Here is a 20593-nt window from a genome sequence, read left to right as displayed (position 1 = left end):
CCTACTGTCCAACAGAATTTGCCACATGGTGCAGTGCCAACTCAACTCTGCTCCAACCTGCAAGGTACTTCGCCAATGCCAATGCAAAGTACCCACTCAATGTATAACACTATAACAACTTTGCACATGTCATCGTCAACACACACATGTGGATACCAAAGGGGGGAAACTGACCACAGGACTACCATACTTTAAGTATAGAATTATAACCAATTGATTGATTGATTTACTTTAATATCCCCAAGGGGGCAATTTAGTATACAACAGCAGTTGGCACAATAAACACACCAGATGCAACACATAGGTAGCAATAAATAGATAGAAATACATTGTATATTAAAACATAACGATACAAGAAATAGAAATACCAGGATACATCATAAAAATTATTACCTGCAAGTCACATCAAATCATCAGCTACAGCTGGTTCAAATATTTAACAGCTAGCGGGACGAATGATCTCAAGTATCTATTTGACCTGGCCTTCCTAGTAAAAGACATCCTCCTTCCTGAGTGTAACAATCTAAACTCCTTGTTCAGAGGATGATCAGGATCTGCCAGTATGACCTTTGCCCCAATAGAAACACAACAGGCTACAGTTCGTAGTGTACAGGTGCTTTGCTATTAAAAGATAGCAGGTTTCTTCAGAACGATGTCTCATACAACGATGATGCAGTAGTGAAACCAGAGGTTTATATATATTTCAATACATAAAAAAGTATCGGGTACCCTCTATAACTTGGGTTGGAAAATCAAAAAGAAGTGAATAGAGTCAAGTTGGTACCAAGCAGTGGAAAAGGACTGTAAGCTTCCTCTTCATTTGCTCATGTTTATGGTTACATGTGAACCTGTCACCTGTCTGCCTCAGTATATATTATATGCAGAGGTATAAACTTAGCATTCGCCATTGTCAGAATAATAAACCCAAGCATCAATAAATCATAATGGGTTGTAGTTTTATCGCCGATTTTGTTTTGTTCCCTTCTAAAAAGTTTGTTTACAACCTTACAACCTGTTGTTTCTTTCTGGGCAAAGACATTTTCAGTCAACACAGAACTGGAGGTAGTATCTGCGAAAAGGTGTTAAGTTGATGCCGTGACGAGCACACATACAATTATTTTTTCTGTAAACTGACTTTTGACCATTTGTAACAGAAAAACCTTAATGTGTGATCGTTTCTCAAGCTGCAGCAGAATATGTCAAGTGAAAAAACTGATCCATTTGAATATCTGGAACAAACCCAAGTGTTACTTTAACACTAAAATGAAGTACTACTCCTCAGAACAGCCCCTCAGAGAGGTGATGATTACCTAAACATATCTTCACTGTGGCACTATAAACATGAACGGACACACATACACAATTATTTTGGAGCAGTGAAGTGGGCATCCAGTCAACAGTGTGTTTGACACAGAGCCACAGTTTAGATTAATTGGCTGACAGCAGAGTTGTGTGCTGTGGTCGATGTGAACGGAGAAAGAACCCAGACAAAAGAACTCTGGCATTTAAATCCATTTAATTGTGTAATCACACAAAGCTAGTGGCTAGTGTTCTTCTCATTGGCTGTGTGGTTGCACTGCTGGCACTGCTGAGGGGTTCAGACTGTTGAACGCACCTTTCGGCCTTCTTGTCAGCTCAGGAAGTGAGGTTCGGTGTGATGTTGCTGAGAGAAGGATCAACACAGCTGCTTAGTGCAGTGATGTGGAAAAATGCTAAAAACATGTATCAAATGAAAAAGGTTCGATGTGGATTTGTCTTCTAGAAACTAATCATCCCTTGCAGCAGCTAACGGGGCTGATGGTAGAGCTATGAAGAGGACTGTGTAGCTCCTCAGGTTAAAGGAGGCGTGGACAGGCGTGGATACATGGCAGTATTAAAGCAACACTATGTCATTTTTCAATCTTAAAATAATGTTTTTTAAATTCACTGAAGTGGGAGAAAAACGGTTAATGGGATGAATCACCACTGCAGCTTGAGCAGGGTCGGGTAGGAACACAGCGCCACCGTGGTCCTGGTACACCGCAGTTCCGTTAAAGGGATAGTTCAACATTTTGGCAAGTTGGTCCATTGCCATAATCCTTATAGTTTTAGGAGTAGGTTCGTTACCTTTAATTGTCGGTGCAAGCTATTTTAAACGGCAGAGCAGAGCCGCGAGCTGGTCAGAGATATGCTACTGAGGCTCATGGGATTTCTTGTTTCCCTTATCAAACTCATCAAATACACAATCCAACAACTCCAAAGCGCTCTGGTGGACAAGTTGTGACCTGCACATTCACCACGCTATGAGATAATACCAGAACATTACGAGACAGAGTTGTTTTGAACTATCCCTTTAGGCTCCAGAGACCAAACTCAAGTCTAGTCTCCCTGCTCTTCTCACCCACAAACGAGCGCCCTGTGATGGGCTGCATGGCCGACCGGCCTCCCCTCCAGAGCTCCGGCGACACACAAAACCCTCTTTGCTCGGCTACAGCACCAGCATTGGTACCGGCAATGGCACCGTCAACAAATTCACGTAGGCTACTGCGCTTCTCTGGGTACACAGTATGTATCTCTGTATTGGGGATAGGTGTCCTTCTCCTGTGTGGTGGGAGGCGCTGTTTCCTTCCAGGTCAGGTCCAATCCAGGTGCACATGGTTGGGTCTGATTGGCTGGGAGAGTATTTAAGGAGAGGATTCCAGGGCCGCCTCTCTTTCTCCCTCCCTGCCTGCGATGACAACTGCCAACCATTCTTCTTAGTTGTCCATACCACACTACACATAGTTAGCTGCCATTTACACTGATCTTTAGTTTCTTTGTAATTAAGGGCCTTACACCTTTTAATAAATATATTGAAATGGTTTATCTTTGTAGTATCTTCTTGTTGTGGTCTGCCGTGAGCCAGGTGGTCATAACAACAGCATACAGTCCTATTTACGACACAGGTAGCAGACAACCCTTCTCAACCAGAGTGTTGTGTGTTGTGTTGCTTAAATGATCCAAACCAGTCTTTCTCTGGAGCAAAAATGGGAACTGGATTGGGAACTGGATTCTATTCAAGTGAAGTTGGGGTGTAAATGAGGGTGATGCTGGGCTTATTAGGCATCAGGCATTTCATGAAGGATCGCAAATGTTCTCTTACGCCCGCAGTCATCGTGCCACTGGACTATGACAGCTTTAAAACAGGCAGTTTGTGTCTCCTAAAGTGGGTGTCAAGCAGAGGAGCGCCGTGGTTGTTTGATAGATGACTGTTAGAACCCTTTTAGGCACAAGCGCTGATCGTTTAGGGAGCACATCGCAGCACGGAGAGATGCCGAAACTGGCGATATGGTTTGTAAAATCTGAGGCATGCTGGGAGGACAGCAGCAAGTTTGACGATGTGGTGTCAATCACCAGTTCATGAATCATTAGGTTTTAAGGCCTCAGTATTCTGACACAGTTTGTTTGTCAATTTGAGTCGAATAAATGACTGTTTAATGAATCTGTGTGTGGACTCCTTTACTGATGCCTGCTCCGAGCCAGGCGGCGACAGTGGAGTGGAAATATTGATCTAACAATGACGTGAGCAAACGTCGAGGTGTCGGGGTGGTTACCACACCCGTCATGTTTTTGCCTAGTGTCCTTGTATCGAGTCGAGATTTCACTGATGTAGAGTAAAGGACAGTTCTTGTGGAGATGCTGTGGAGGCAGTAGGATGCAGCCAGAAGGATGTTATGATAACAGGCTTTCCATCAGCCTTTCACAGACGCAATTCAGAGCAATTTTTCCCTTGGATTCGGGCCATATCCGCTCATCCATTTCATTTACACCACTCTAGGAATAGAGGCAAGCAAAAAGTGGGATCTTCTATAAAATGCGGTGCAACACATTCAAATGTATGCAAAACACATATGCACAACAGATACTCCTGGTAGATTTTGTGAGTGGGGAAAGTCTTGTTTATCTTGTGATCATCAAGTTGGATGAAAAACATATGCATTTGCAATGAGTTATAAGATCTTTTCTCACAGACTTTTCAGCTGCTGTGCTGTCTGCTGCCTGAAAAACCGTCCCTCTCTGCAGGCTGTATCCGTAGCAAATTCAGTACAGTGCCAGTTATGTTATGTTATGGACACCTGCTATGTAGAAGAGTGAAAACATGCAGAAACGCACATGAACACACTTGCAGAAAGCTAAATATATAGGACATAAGGACTCTCCAAACTGCTTGATCAAACACTTCCTACTTGACCCCAAATTGAACAGCTGCTTTGCGTTTGAAAAAAAAGAAAAAAAAAGCACTTGAATTGTGTTGTCAAATATTAATGCAAGCTGTGACAGCTGTCCCCCTCTGGCTCACCACAAGCCAGTCACAGTAGTCTACGGCTACACAATTATTTACACAGCTTGAAGCAACAGGAAATGTTGGCACCCTGCTCCAAGGGTAGAAGAAAATGATTACTGTGCTAAAGTACCGTACCCGAAAAAAACATATTGTAACGTGACATCATTTAAACCCTGACAGGTGGAGGTCACAGCATTTGGGACGTATGGGAAAAACATTTTGAGGATGGGGTGCACACAAACTATTACATAATGTTATAGCAGTTCCTCATCTCCGTTTTCTATAAAATACATTCCATGTATTTTTGTAAGACTGAATATGACATACAGTATGCAACTAATATGTACAGTTCTGGGTCAATGCCTTATAACAACAGTTAACTCTTTCAGAGTTCCCACATCAACCTACAATGTAGAATAATAGGTCTCCTGACCATGTATGCTCTGTGTTGTCAGAGAAATCCTTCACTCAGTGACCTGTTCCTGATACGTCACGTTCACAAGAATGGGACGGATGTCTGTCACAGTGAGTGACCTTACAGTACATTCTTCTGCAAGGCCACTTTTCCCAATGAAAAGCTAATAAACATCAACCTGAATAGAGTGCACTTTCTATCTGTATCTATCGTCCTGTGTTTACTTGAACCGTGCTCTGTCCATAACATGATCCTTTGGTGAAATCATGACTAAGTTGGATCACTATCCCTTTGCACTATAAATGACCTTTTAAAAACAACACCACAACATGTGATGACAGCTGGTCTCCTGTTTATGATGCATTCACTCAGGCATCATGGATGACTCATGTTTTTCATATTTATTTCTGCGACGTCCCGGTCCTCCGCTGAGGCCCATGTGTTGGTCCTGCCGCATCTCAAGCATGCCAACTTCATTGCAGTTTACTTGTCACTCATAAACTTGACAAACTCTGAAAGCAGGAGCCTTGTCCTGAAGTGCCTTCACTGATTGACAGGTCTCATCACCAGCAGGAGCAGGGAGACAGGAGATCAGAATGAGAAAAATGTTCCCTGCAGGGAAATCACTTTGTTACAATGAACCGGCAGGAAAGAGGAACTAAAGAAGTAAAAACTACTTCAACTAGAAGCAGTAATAAAGAAAATACACAGCAAATGAAGGGTAGGATGGGATGACATTAGCATATAACAGGTGCTTGGTCCTGTTTCCTGCAGTGCATTAATAGTGTTCCAGTAACAGAGTGGACGACTTCACATGTCGTTGACAGGTTTCCCTGGTGATGTGGTATGGACGCTTCAATGTCTTGGCTGCAGAAATGTGAACATGTAAACATGGTAGCAGTGGGATCTGTAGTTTCTCTCTCTTTATATATACACAGTATCTCACAGAAATGAGTACATGCCTCACATTTCAGCAACCATTTCATTATCTTCTCAAGGGACAACACTAGAGAAATGAAACTCGGATGTAACTTCTAGTTGGTGCACAGCTTGTATAGCAGTATAGATTTACTATCCACTGAAAATAACTCAACACACAGCCATTATTGTCTAAATAGGTGGCAACACAAGTGAGTATACCTCACAGTGAACATACACACTGACTTGATGCAGAGAGCAAGGACTCAACTTCTTTGGTCGGCCCTGGCAACTCTTAGAAAACGGTATGACCTAGGTTCAGTGCTGTAGCTCAGTTTCAGGGGGTTACTAATCTTCTTCTACCCTAGGCCATCTTCATGGAGAGCAACAACTCTATTTCTCAGATCCTCAGAGAGTTCTTTGCCATGAGGTTCCATCCATGTTGAACATCCAGTGGCCAGTATGAGAGAATTGTACCCAAGGTACTAAATTTAGCAGCTCATTTTCCAGTCAAGCAGGTAAAAACATGGAGCGGTGGATTTGCATGTTTGAACATGTACACGTATCACTAGGGGTGTACTCACTTGTGTTGCCAGCTATCTAGACAAAAATGGCTGTGTTGACTGTTGCGTAGTTTTCAGTGGATAGCTAATCTACTGTATGCTGCTAAACAAGCTGTACACTGACTACTCTAAAGTATATCCACATTTCATTTCTGTAGTATTTTCCCATGAGAAGATGTAATAAAATAGTTGCTGAGATGTGAAAGGTGTACTCACCTTTGTGGGATACTGTGTGTGTATACTGTACAAACACATGTGTATGTGCAACCATGTCCCTTGTATGACAATTCAAGAGGGAGGGGCATCCTTTCAGAGTACCTAGTGCTGCAGACAGAAGGCTGAACCAAAGCCTTTCACTCTAAGTCACTGTGCCCGTTTTAACCTTTGAATCACAAAATACCATCCTGCACCTAGCAGCCTTGACAACACATCACTTCTTTTTCCACAGAAGCTCTCAACAGTTGTACAGTAAGCTGCTCATTACCGGCTGCATCCAGCTCTCTTCTCTTGTTGCCTCCTTCTGCTTCTTCATCTGTGTGTCTATCCATCCAGTGTGTGGATGTCTGATGTTCTGGTTGCCATGCTGGGGTGGACTTAAAGCAGAAGTAAGTGATCCGGTGGTTTTGGCTAACTTCTTGTCAGCAGATGGAGTTAGCAGTCCCCGCCCTCGTCCCTACGTCACCACATTCACGCGCATCCCTTGGCTGCACACACAGAGAGGACCGCCCCTTTATGCCGTTCTCTCTCCTCATTGGATAAAGGTTGTAGGATACAAGGAAAGTTTTCTCCTCGGCTCAGAGCAGAGCAGAGTGACTGACAGACCCGTGTTTCAGACCAAACACTCTATAGAAGTGATTGCCGTCGGAAGATATAATTATTTAAGACTTATATTAACACAAACATTCCACTTACTTCTGCATGATCAGCATGCCCCAAGTGTAAATAATGTGACTGTGGAGTTGATACACAATGGTAGCATAGCTGATAGCGTTCAAAACGAAGGCGTAATTACACGGTGAACTCTCTCTACTAAACCTGATTGTAGAGAGGGCACAGCTTAAAGAGGAAGTCTGGTTGCTAACCCTCCTCTCTGCAATGTGCATTTGTTTTTAACGAAGCCGGTGAGAAATCAATCCATGGAGTGGTAGATAACGTTATATAACATATACAATGTTACAATGTGTATATTTGTGCAGTCTTAACTGTCATAAACAAAAATAAATACGGGATACGAAGCCCTTTGTGTGGCGGTGTGCAGAGACAGAGCTGGGACACCGGGGCAACGGCTAAGTACTACACTGATGTTGCAAAGATGATTTTCAGCCATGAGACACCAGGTGGAAGACACAGAGCCTCCAATCCCACTCGTAGAAAGTTACAAGTCATGTATTTAACTATCACAATTACTCTGGAGCTTTTTAATTATGGTAGAAATGTAGCATAGCCACAGGAAAAATCCATCCTGCTTAGTTCCTCTTTAAATAAGTCACTGGGAAAAACTACAAGTATGACCAAAGGAAAAACTTAAAAAGTTAGTAAAGTAAGAGAACAAACAGAAGCAAAGCAACAGGCCCCGTGCGACATCAGTACGTGCACGCGCACAAAAAGAAGATGAGAAATCCAATGAGAAGTCCTGCCTCAGGATTGAAAAAAAAAAAGGGTTTCCATCAGGGAGATAAGCAGCCACGTATTTATAGCAAAGTGCGTCTTAGTGTCTATCTCATCTCCATGTGCTAATGAAACAGCCGGCTGATCAGGACCCCGTCTCCTCTTCTAATAGAAGAGCGACTTTAGTTGGATTCTATCCCTCTCTGGCTTTGTACCATTTTCTCCGGAGGGGAGATGGACTGCGAAACAAAGAGCAATGTGCCCACTCATGCTCCCTCCCGGGACCGGATATTTTGGCGATAATTAATTTGTCATCTTGCAAGACCAGGACCGGCTTGGGCGGCCCTCCTTTCCCTTTGTCATTAGGCAGTTATTAGCAGGAGCCATGTCCACCGGGGGCTCAGGTGCTGATTACATTTACATGCTCGTAGGGAGTTCTGCTGTATTGGTGCCACTGAACCAGCATCATGCGTCTGACACCGGCGCTGATATCATCACCTACCTGTGTGTTTGTCAATCCCACTGGCAAGATCATATCGTCCTATGATACACACACTGCTCCACATCGCTCCACACATTTCTCTCATTATCATTCTCTATCCATAACACTGTATGCACAACACATGCTCTGCAGAGGGTAAACATTGGAAAGATTTTCATCCACCAAATCTTACTTTTTGGCAAGGGCCCTCCTCTCCTCCGGGGTATAATCAAGAGATCCTATCGCTCCTTCTCCTTTCGTTGGCATGAATCCGATGATGGCTATTAGCGCAGTTCGGACTGGAAGAGACAAGAAAGGAAATTAAAGAAAAACACAGCATGTTAAACACTGCTTGTTAAAACAGAAGAAAGTCATATTACATGACAGGTTGCACATGTCGTCATGTTCAGAACCCTGGTTACGTAAGTGGGAATGATGCTTTGTTTTGGGAGCGTAAGCCCGGATTTACCCCGGCGTCTGTGAGGACATCTACCATGAGTCTGTACTCACATATTCTCCAGCTGGCAGGAGACACGTTTTACAATATGGTCAGGGTCAGGGGTTTGTTTGTGTCTATGTTATGACTGGCTGTGTTTCATCTGTGCTCTGGTTGATCCAATATACTGAATGAAGCATCTGGAAGCCCTTTATAGCTGTCTTTGACAGATAAGCCTACTTTGAAGGTTTGTCTACGTTGGGAGTTTATCTTAATAACTAGCAAACACTCACACTGACATTACAAGCATAGTAGCATTTTAGGTTTGAATGTTAAAGGGCCGTTCTGGTGGTACTGCTGTGCATCAGTCCTTTTACAATTAACCTGGCACCAAAACTATCAGATTTTTCCTGCCTTCCGGGGGACCATTCATTTCAGTTCACTTCATCAACTCACACAGACTTACTGAACACATCTAATGCCTCATAATAAGGTAAACACCCACATTGATTTTTATCTAACACTCTTAATTAAAGCAGAAGTAAGTGATATATTTGTGTTAATATAAGTCTTAAATAGTTATATCTTCCGACAGCAATCACTTACATAGAGTGTTTGGACTGAAACACGGGTCTGTCAGTCCCTCTGCTCTGCTCTGAGTCGAGGAGAAAACATTTATCGTATCCTACAGTTTTTATCCAATGAGGAGAGAGAATGGCATGCAGGGCTGTGTGTGCAGCCAAGGAACGCCGTGAATGTGGTGACGTAGGGACGAGGACTGTTATGATGCGTTCAAGGCAGCCCGTAACTCGTGTTTTTCCGACCTGTGAAGTGGTACCAGTTCGATCTGGTACGAGTTCACGGGTCAGAAGTTACGAGTGGCCGTTATAGTGACTTTCACCGGTAAAACAGGTCGGAAAAACACGAGTGGGTTGCCTGGAACGCTACAAAGTCGTAAGTTGTGACTTGAAGCTGTAATTTACGATTTCAAAAGCCGTAATGAGACATGAGAATTTGTTCCGAAAAAAATTAAATAAGTCTATTTAAGCTTGTTTGTAGCGGAAGCTCCCAGTGTCTCAGTTCACTGCTCTTCCTGTGTTCCGATGGAACAATTTCTCATGTCGGGGCTTCAATACAAGAGGGACATTACAGACGAGCAGCATGGAGGTATTTGGATGTTTTTTGGTGTGTCTTTTTGGACGAAGAAAAGTGAGCCCCATTCACAACCATTATATGGACAAATACTGCTGCGTGGACCCCCCCGTAACTCAGAGAAGGCACGGAGGACTCTGAAAATTCTCACAGCTCTTAGTCGACATGAAGGTGAGTAGATAATGAGTGAAATTTGAATTTTGGGTGAACTATCCCTTTAATATGTCCATATCATGTTTTTATGACACACAGCACAACTAACAAACCATAGCTATAAAGTATAACTATATGACAAGCACAAATATTGATCTGACTGATGAAGTAAGAGCAGAAGAGCTTCCAGAACTAGTTTTCCTAAATCATGTTGAATAAAATATGAATCATAGCAGAGTATCATGCAGTTTAACACAAATCTAGAGAGGAACTTTTGCACTGAATGTTGTAGGATGTTTCATTCGGCTGCATAACGCACCAGTCCTCTATGTTAACACCAGCTGGTTGATCAGACCTTGAAATTCTGCATATTACTTAGCAAACAAACAGCAGTTAGCGAAGAGGTAACTCTGCAAGTAGTGACACTTTGGAAAGAAAAGGTCAGGCAGCGAATATGCTGATGAGAAGACAGTTAGACTCTCACTGTCGTACCACATCAGTTTGGGCCAGAGTAAACTGAGGACGGGACTGTGCCGAGGTAAGCACAGAGAGAGAGAGAGAGGTCTAGAAGAGGAGACAGACACTGCTGCTACATCACCGGATCAACTAGAACACTGGATTCTCAAACAAACAGATGGCAAGAGATAGGCCTGTGTGTTCACAGCACAATGTTTTAGCTGTAATGAATGGTACATTGTGGAACCACTGTTGGAGGAGTGAGGCAGTGATCCTGTGGATGTGTGACCCTGATTTAAGCTTTCACCTGTTTCCTGGTGTGTTGGACAAGGTTTTTTCTTTTCATAGAGAGACAGAAATTAGATGAAGGGTACCCTGTCTGATGAGTAAGTTAGTTTACTTTCACCATAATAAACCTCTGGCAAATGTTATGTAGCCTGAGTGAGATTAAAAAAAAAATATATATATATATATTATGCTGCTTTCTGTTTCACAACTAAATTAATTTCATACACCCAACAAAAACCATCCCTCAATCCGCTCCTGGACTATGTTTTTGGCAGAAACACACAGAAACACATCTCAAGCAGTTCGCTGGTTCAAAGACTTTCTATTTATAGTCAGAAGAGAGACTGCGCGCTGTTTGTCTGCTATCCCTCACTCAGATATCTTTAACTTTTATCATGTATAACTACACAGTCACCACATAAATCATGGTCATGATTTTCTGCCATTATCGAGCAGCGTCGTACTAAAGCTCGGATGTAATTTACAGTCCAGCCTTTGCATTGCAACTAGACTTGACATTTATATATGCCTGTTGTTAATGATCGATAAATTCCCTCCTTTATAATAAAGATCTGTTGTACATGAGCAGCTTTTGGAATAAAAACTTTTAAGATTATATTGTGTCATAATTGTTACTGAAGAACAAAAAAAGGCTCGCGCACATCCAGAAATGCAGCCAGGTGCTGAGTCCAAGGAAACGATAATCAAAAACAGAAAAGGACTCGCAACACTGTATAAGCTCCCCAAAGTACAAAAATTTATTAGAGGACTAAAAATGACAACGTTTCGAGCAGTGCGCTCTTCGTCAGGTCAATGGCCATTGACCTGACGAAGAGCGCACTGCTCGAAACGTTGTCATTTTTAGTCCTCTAATAAATTTTTGTACTTTGGGGAGCTTATACAGTGTTGCGAGTCCTTTTCTGTTTTTGGTCATAATTGTTACTGCAATAGGCACTAAGTTACAAAAACAGAAAATGAACTTAGTCTCAGTAGCAACAACAACTGACACTGAAACAATAGAAACCTTCAGTGTTTGATACACACACAAGCACTCTATCGCCTCATGGTGTGATCTCTACTGTGACTCTTTAACAAGTTTGTCTTTTTGTGGCCTCTCCACAGAAGCCTTGGATTGTTTTGTTTATATTAAAGACTAAATGATTATGATAATGATTATTGCAACAAAATGATTATTGTGACCACAGTGTGTGATACATTCTACTATATGTTAAGATTGTATTGTGAATGCTGGACTGCAATGAGGCAGAACCTGTTCTGGTTGGCAAACAAGTACGAATGTGTTTATACTGATGTATATAAAACACCCAGGAACCACAGGCGTCACTGTTTGCGTTTTCTTGCTAAATATGCAGTAAGCGGACTAAGTTGTGTGTGCTACTTGGCTAAATGTTTTGGTCAGGAATGTGGTTTTCTTCATGAAGCAAAGTCTCCTCAATCAGAGCTACTCATAGGACGGCTGGGAAAGGAGTGAGTTTGTTTTGTTTAGGCAAAGGTGAAGGCAATTGTGGAGGAATTGTTCACATTTGTCATTCTACAATACATTACAAGTGTCATTGAATGCTGTGTTATTTTGAACACCAACCTGAATGTGTTGCTGATTAAAACTATTTTGTGAGTCATTAGATGAACTGAGTTGATGAGACTGACAGTGGACACCAGCACTATATACACACCTTGTCAAATGATGTAAAGTGCTTTGAGATGAAAATTCATTACATAAAGTGGAGTACACTGTGATTTGAATTAAGTAACTGGGAAGTAATAGTGGAGAGTTAAACAAAGCAGCAGCACATCATGCTTTAAGAGCAGCAGAGTGTTTGTTACAATACATCTCTTCAGTGGCAACTTTCAAACTGTTGAATTTTCTTGAAAGAGTTCAGACCCTTTCATTTGTTACGATTTCATTTCCCTCATTAGTCAGTGCTCCGTGCCTCAAAATGACAAAGTGAAAACATTATTTTAAAAGTTTTAAAACTTTTAGTATTTAGACACTTGAAATTAAGCTCAGGTTACTCCCAATTTCTCTTGATCATCTTCGATATGATTCTACACCTGGGCTGGAGTCCATCTGTGGTCAATTCAGTCGATTGGACGTGTTTTGGAAAAGGTGCAGACCTGTCTATAAAAGGTCTCACAGCTGAAAATGCAGATCAGAGGCAAAGATGGCAGATGGACTTACTTTACTAGAGTTAACAACCACTGCAAGTCACATTCACTCAATCAGCTCACTCTTTATCACACCTGGACGGTACATCAGGGGCAATAAGGGGCTCAGTAACTTGCCCAGGGACACTCTGACCTGCAGACTAGAGGAGATGGGAGTCAACGTGTAGTGGGCTGAGCCATGAGGTGGAGGGAAGTGCCTGCTGTGTCTGAATATATTGTTTTCAGTTTGTCCTTATGGAATACTGAGGGTACACTGATGAGGGGGAAACATTGTATATTTTAGCATAAGACTGGTCTGGAGCATGAAAAAATGTAAACAAAATTGAAGCTGAACTATCCATAATGATTGTGTTCACTACTTGTTCTATTTGGCAGCCTATGTAAATGTAAATCAAAATTGAGAATTGTAGACTACACATTAAGGTACTGTCGGTCTTATTTTCAGACACAACAGTATTGAGTACAAACACACCAAGAAAACAACTTGAGGAAAAATCTATAAACATATTCATAAGTATATGTATATATTTATCTAAATAAATAGGAATATGTAAAATGTGAAGTTCTAAATCTTCTCCAAAGTGGCATCAGAGGGAATGTTTGAATTACTTGGATACACTTAGTTAAATATGTAGGCGTATCATATGAACTAAAGCAGCAGCCAACGGTAATGAGCATAACCAGGGCATCGCTACAGCTGGCCTGCCTGTAACGCTCAAAACCCGGTGTAATTATAGAGCTGGGCCTCCTGCAGTCATTCCAAGCAGGATGAGACGCAACTTGTTCACAACATTTTAAGAACACAGCAGGGAAAGAGAAAGGCATGGGCAACCATGTGACATGCAGCACGTTGGAAAATGAAAAAAAAAAAAATGGATTGGAGAAACCTTCATCTTTGATTTAATTGTGTTATTAGTTTAGACCTTTTTTGAGAGGAACCAGTAGAGAGAAGTGCTTTGAGGAAGATGCACCGTGCCACACTGAGTTCCCACTGATTAGAGTCTCATGCTGAGAAGGAACATGAAAGCAGAACTCAGCAAAAAAAGAAAAGACGGACCGCCAGAAGAGAACTAAAATGAGTTCTTGGTAGAAACAGATTATCAACTTGGACTTGGAACATGTCCCTCTGACTAAAAACAGCCTTGCCATTAGGAAGATATTCAATAATTTCCCAGTTAAAGAAGGATTTAAAGGAGCTATTTATAAGTTTTGCCAATGCTACGTAGCCAAAGTGAGGATTAACACCAGTCTAGAGGAAACATGCAGCATTAAACTATTTGTTTGTTTACCCTTGACAGGTCATCAGTTTGTAAAACATCAAATATGTCATGATTGCCATCCTGACCTCGATTCACCACCTGAGGAGATGGTGAATCAACAAGTGACCCTCCCACCCATCAGACTTCCCACACATTTCCTCTGATTTCAGTACAGTCCTGAAAGTTGGTTTCTCATCATTAGCATAAAAAGAACACATTATTTGGGAACACAGTCCTCAGGCTCTATAGTGATACCTGGTCCAATGTGGGTGTCAAATTGACAAGTAAAGACTTTGTTTATTTAATACAGCCTTAACTTCTCTTGGTTTATAAATATGTCCTAGTCAGAGGCCGACCTGTTTACTGACAGGCTCCTGTTTTAATTTGCTGTTGATACTGTCAGAATAAACCCAGCATTTTCTCTGTTTGCTTGTTGTCCCTGTTTTAATGACTACAGTACAGTTCCAATTCCTGTTTCTCTGATTGCTGACATACTTCTATCAATGAAACTCAGCACTTACAGACAATATAGGCCTATTAATAACTCTTTTGCTTCTTATTTTGCTTAAAAATAACATTCAACATTCAATTTTGGCCCCTGCTCTTTGGTGCAACTGCCCACGCCCCTATCCATGCTGTTCACATGGAACCCTTCTCCATTTTGGTCTTCAAAGTTCACTATGAATATTTGTTTATAACACTAACATGGTTGTGTATACACAGTTAGCGAAGAAAAGGAAATCCAGCCTGAGTGAGATGCTGACCATACTCTGTGTCACTGTCTCACATGAGTAGAAGCCCATAAGTGATGATTAAGCAGGATTTATTTTGTATAAGTCTATATTTTATTTTTTATGAAAATCCTATAGACTCACTCTACCTTTAACTGTATGTAAAAGTGGAGAAAAAAAGGGAAAGAAATACATTTGTGTTAAAAAAACGCAGCAGCAGACCAGTAAGTGTGATGCGAGTTGTAGTTGTAGCGATAAAAGTGTTGCAGAGATGTACATCATGCTGTATTTACCAAGTGAGTCTTGCTGACTGACCTACACTGGCCCCCATGGACACCTGAGTCTCAGTCACTAATGTTTGCCTTCAGAGTGACCTGATGCTCTCATCTAGGTACAGCCTTATGCTTCTTCACAGCCACTGTGTTCCTCTGAGGAGCGCTGTCTGGCATCAGTCTCTCAGTACAGACTGTTCTGGTCTGTGGTTCCCTACTAAAACAGAGCAGAAGTGTTCCTCTCCATCTTCCACAGTCTCTGGAGGAGGTTTCTCTTCTGAGAGCGCTTCCTCTCATGTCCAACCAGCTGTTACTTTGTATGTACCATTGCACTTCATTACTTGATCTGCACATCAAACACATGTAGAAATTAGTGCTTACACCAAGGTCTCTAAGTGCACCGAAGCCTCAGTGATCTCCCTGACTTGTTTCTGGATTTGGATTTGTTTTTGGGTAAATGTAAATGAGTGATTTAAGTACAAAAATATCACTCCTAATCAGTGTCTTGTCTTCTACCTTGGGATAGCAATTGAGAAACCACCTCCAAACTGAGTTTAACTGATCAATTACAGGGCTCCACCTCCACCTCCACCTCCCCCTCCAATCAATGATCATTGTTTACAACTGAAGGATGAAGAGGAACTATCCTTCTTCTTCCACCCAGAGGGAAAAGCCCATTACGGTGAACTGAGGGAATAGCAACCAGGTAACAGCAAACATGTTATCCCCTCCTTAAATGTGATTTCAGCAGGTTAACAACATGAAGTTCATCTGCATCTCTCTGTCTGTCTGTGTGTTGTTTGCTTTGTAGCCTCTTCCAAAGCCATTTTGTGCCTTTGTCAGATAAAAATTAGAGTGAAATATAACTATTTGTTATGTTTGATAGGTATAAATTGGCGCTTTGGAGAACAACCACATTGCAGGTGAACGCGCGTGCATTCGTGTTTTTCAGAAGCAGCATCATCTGTGGAGACCAGTCCAAATAACATATGGTGCAGACACGACAATGGTTATATAGTCTCCCAGCCAAGGTGCAGTTACTCCACCCACACGCGCCAATGCAAGGTGGATTGACATTGATGACTGATTAAATTCTGGACAATATGAAGTATTCATCTGAGCCACAGAAAAAAAAAGAAATTTTAATATTGGAAAAATGTAAAGAAATCTGAGCCTGTTTGAATGGACCCGATACAGCCAATACAATTAATTACAAAGCCGCAGCCATAGGCTACAGGCTTAGGTTTACATTGAATCAATAAAGCTAACTGAATAATACTGTCTGGACCAGACTGATTACCAGACACCAAACCAAAGCTCTAAGTTACACTTTATATTCTCAGAAGTTTTTTCTTATTTACAGTATGTTAATGTTTATATTCAGTTGTCTCATTATTCAACAGAAAATGTTCCGTTCAATAAATGTTGTTTATTGATAGCTTAGATAGAGGGTTCTGTGAAGGTCTATTTATTCTTAGGCCAGATCAGATTGAGGTAGACTGTAGTGGATCGGGAATCATGAAGGGAAATGATAAAGAACCAATAAGCACAACTGATACAGTACAATGAAGACATTTAAAACAAAAACGAATCAATTCCCATCCCAACACCACTTTTATTTGCAACTCATTATGTAATTTTTCATGGTCACTTCCCCATCTATCATTTACATATGTATATATTGATTTATTTATTGATTTATATCAGTGCTCACTGTTAGTTTGGGGTGAGACTCTTTTGTTTTGTTCTGTATATTTTGTTGTCTGGTTTTCTATTGTTAGTGCTCATAAAACTGAAAAACAAAACAAAACAATAAAAAGAGTATTACAAAAAAACAAACAAAAAAATAGCAGCTGTATACGTATGTACTGACAAATGAAAAGCTGTAAATGAAAGTACATCTGCAGAGGTCATCAATGTGTTTTATCCAAATGTTTGCTGGAATTTTATGTGACTCTCCAAACTCCACCAAAACACAGACATATAACTGTATAAAAAACTAAGTTGAGCAACTCGAGGGACTGTGGAGAAACTTGAGGATTGTCACAGAGGATACTTACTGCTCCAAGAGGGCTGCCAGGTCTCTGGATGGTGGCCAGAGATACTCAGGCAAATCTTCTTCCCAACTTCGAACCTCCCATTTGGCTAGAAAGGAATGGCAATAAAGAAGAGGGTGGAGATGACTACAGTATGTGGTTGGAGAGAAAAATGAATAAAACATACATTCTCACAAGTTATGACAGACTGACAAGTAAGTTTGAAAGAGTTTGAGAGTAAAGAATGAGGAAATTCAGGCTGCTATTCTCCAAAAGTTTCCAAATGACAAATGCAAACACAAAAAAAATGTTTAACAAGTAGCTGGACACAATGAAATAGTGTCTATCAAACATTTCAAGAGAACTCTAGCTTTTATCAGGGTGCCATTAGTGCAGGTGTCACACAGCTGTCTGAATATAATCAGTCAATCACATATTCTCACAAAAGCAGTGCAGTTCCCTCTGACAGTGCGGTGACAGCCCGGGCTTTATTCTGACAACTGCCTCTACCTATGATGCAACTAGAAATGGCTGAGGGTTAAATGACACGCTGTCCATTTTCCACCCTTTGATCATCTGATCTCATGTCTCCCCGTTCCCGCTTCAGCAGGAGAATAATGGCATGCAAGTGAGACGTGGCCTTTGTCCGCTTCTTACTGTGAGGAGGATGATGCTGGGGGGCTTCATGGGGTACTCCGGGGGGAGCACGATCCTGCCGTGGTAAACCCCGCCATCGAAATCCGAGTCTGGGGGCCCGCGTACAGAGAAGTGCCACTCAAAGAGGTTGTCCTGCGGAGAGGAGCGGAGGGGAAAGTGTCACACGGAGCACACGCTACAGACATGACAACACTAAGACTCATCATCTCTGGTCTGACACTGACAACACTGACGCTGATTTCAGCTGTGAACAGATGCTGTTGGTTGTGATCATTCTGAGCAACCGCAGGCACAAGATTTATATGAATGTAAAAATACACAGATAGTGGACACACACAACCAGACACTCATTATTTATTGATTTAGCATGGATATTAACAGTGGGGATCTGCAATCAACTCTGTTTTTATGAAGCTAAAAATGATCATTTATGGGACACTATCAGAAAGGTGATGATTCTACTTCATTAGAGGTTCTAGTGGGTGCTGGGGTTTTACTATACAGTAGATGTTAATAATATTCTGCACCTCTCATGCATGTACAATTTGATGGAGAGAATATTAAACAATTCAATAGAATGCAGCCCTATTAAAAATATATGAACAAAAGTCAGTATGAAATATTGTGTGTGTGAAAATGTGGTTGTGGCAATTGTAACTGCTGTGTTTGTTGAATGATGTTTCGTTTTCATGTTTATTTGCATTATATGTGAGGAGCCCATTGTAAATGTTTAGGGAATAAACTTTTATTTTGTAGTGTCACCATGTCCTCACGCCTAATTATGTTGATGAGTATTTTTGTTTTGTTTTTCAGTTATCTTTAGTGACTATAACTAGGGCTGACCCCAAAAAATCAAAGCTTCGAAGCTTCGTTCGTTGCTATGGTAATCGATCATGAAGTCCGTGATCGATTGTTTTTTTTTCTTCCTTTTTTCCTTTTTGACACCGGTTCTCATCGGCAATTGTTACATTAAAAAGAGTAGGCGACCTGTCATCCTGGAAACCTGCCTGGTTTTGGAGATATGCAGTGTTTGTTTGCCATTACTTTCATTATTTTCGCCCCCCCTCCGGTCAGACGTTACGATCGCGCACACCTCCTGGCCGTCGATCGTCGATTTCATGTCCGCGAAGCTTCGATTATCATAATATGATAATCGGGTCAGCCCTAACTATAACTGATAACAATGACAAGACTAAAGACAGAGTTTTAGAAACAGATTTCTTTTTGCATTCACTGTAGATGCTCGCTGTCTTTTTGTTGTGTTGCAGTACAAATACTGACAGGTACTGCTGTGCTGCTGCGTGCGGTGTTGCGGTGGACTTACTTCCAGTGGTTGGGCGTGGTAGTGTTCTGTGGGGTCCCTCAGTTCGGCAGCCTCTTTCATTAGCCTCTTTACCGCTGGTTATTCAAGAGAAACACAAACACAAAAACGCTGAGGTTAGTGCCTGCAGGCCAAAACTGTTCACATCTTCTTCATGATCATTACTGATTCCATCACTGTTCTTAAACGGGAGCCTCTCTGGCAGAACTCAGTCTGATAGGAGAGCCACTGTTTTTCACTGCAAACACCAATCACTGTGTGTGATTAGGAAACTCTGCTCCCAGCCATTTAGCCTGAAACCAGAAACATTGGTTGCATATTAAACACAAAAAGGTTGGCTCCGTGGAGGACAAACAAACAATTATCTGCGCTCCTTTTAACTTCCTCTGCTCATCTTGCACGGCTCGTAGCTTTCCTTTTTTTTACTCTGACCACCTAGAGTTCGTCTATTCCCCTCTGTGCCGTCTCCTTCTTGATTTTCGGCTGCTTCATGCTCTGACTCCTCATTTTTTCCGCAACATCCCAGGCAGCCTTGTTTCTCTCTATCTGGCATATGACTGTGTTTCACTCGGAATCGATCCAGTTTCATTGTTCGTGCCCTGCTTTGACAAGTGAGAGACCCCGCTACAGCTGGATTGATGCTACTATATGAGTGAGCAGCAGTGCCAGATTGGCTTTGCTGTTTACTTAAGTAGCAACATTAACATATTTAAAAGTCCAGGTGTACATTAATAAGGTGCACATAGTGCAGTGAACTTTATATGAATGGCCACAAAATCTGGCTCCACCACAGTCAGACAGGATTCTGTGCCATGCCTCCGCCTTGTGTGTGAATACTTTAGAAAGTACATGGAGTGGCTTCCTTGTCATTGTCATTACTAGAGTTACTTTCTCCAGCAGTCCATCAGCATATCTAGTGAGTGAAACCCAAATGTCTGAATACAACTGCAGCAGCTCCACAGGCCAAGACCCTGATATCCCAGTTCAGAGAGCTGTGAATGTGCTGTTCTCCTGGATAACAGGATGCTAACACAGATGGACAGATGAGAGGGGTATGCAGAGGGACAGGGCTGCATGCACTGGTTGTGCACAGAGTCTGCTATAAATGTGACTGTCACGGTCAGTCACACAAGTCGGAGTTAAAGTTTCTGACAACAATGTGCGCGCCAAAAACACTTGGGCTCAGTCGTACCACCTTTTGGAGCTGCTGCTTCTTCACAACTATTCAATTATACACTTTTCTCCCACTAAGACATTGGTGTGAGGTCTGGTACAATGAATGATTAAATCATGAGGTTTTAACACCCGACGGGTCTACCCACAGCCCAGCTCTGCTCCAGGTTAAAGGGATGGTTCA

At 41.8% G+C, this 20593-nt stretch overlaps 1 protein-coding gene across 1 annotated transcript in view; it reads right to left on the bottom strand.

Annotated features, from left to right (window-relative positions):
- Positions 1-20593, bottom strand: part of ube2j1 (ubiquitin-conjugating enzyme E2, J1) — a 49640-nt gene that overhangs the window by 9606 nt on the left and 19441 nt on the right. Inside the window, exons 2-5 of the mRNA XM_084001122.1 lie at positions 19240-19313; positions 17916-18047; positions 17283-17367; positions 8482-8587 (exon numbers count right to left, since the gene is read on the bottom strand). Coding sequence (XP_083857248.1) covers positions 8482-8587; positions 17283-17367; positions 17916-18047; positions 19240-19313 — 397 coding nt within the window. The remainder of the gene's footprint in view (positions 1-8481; positions 8588-17282; positions 17368-17915; positions 18048-19239; positions 19314-20593) is intronic.

The sequence above is a fragment of the Trachurus trachurus genome (genome assembly GCF_905171665.1).
Source record: "Trachurus trachurus genome assembly, chromosome: 24".
Classification (NCBI taxonomy): domain Eukaryota; kingdom Metazoa; phylum Chordata; class Actinopteri; order Carangiformes; family Carangidae; genus Trachurus; species Trachurus trachurus.
Note: the sequence above shows the minus strand (reverse complement) of the source record. Positions and strands in the feature narration are given on the sequence as shown.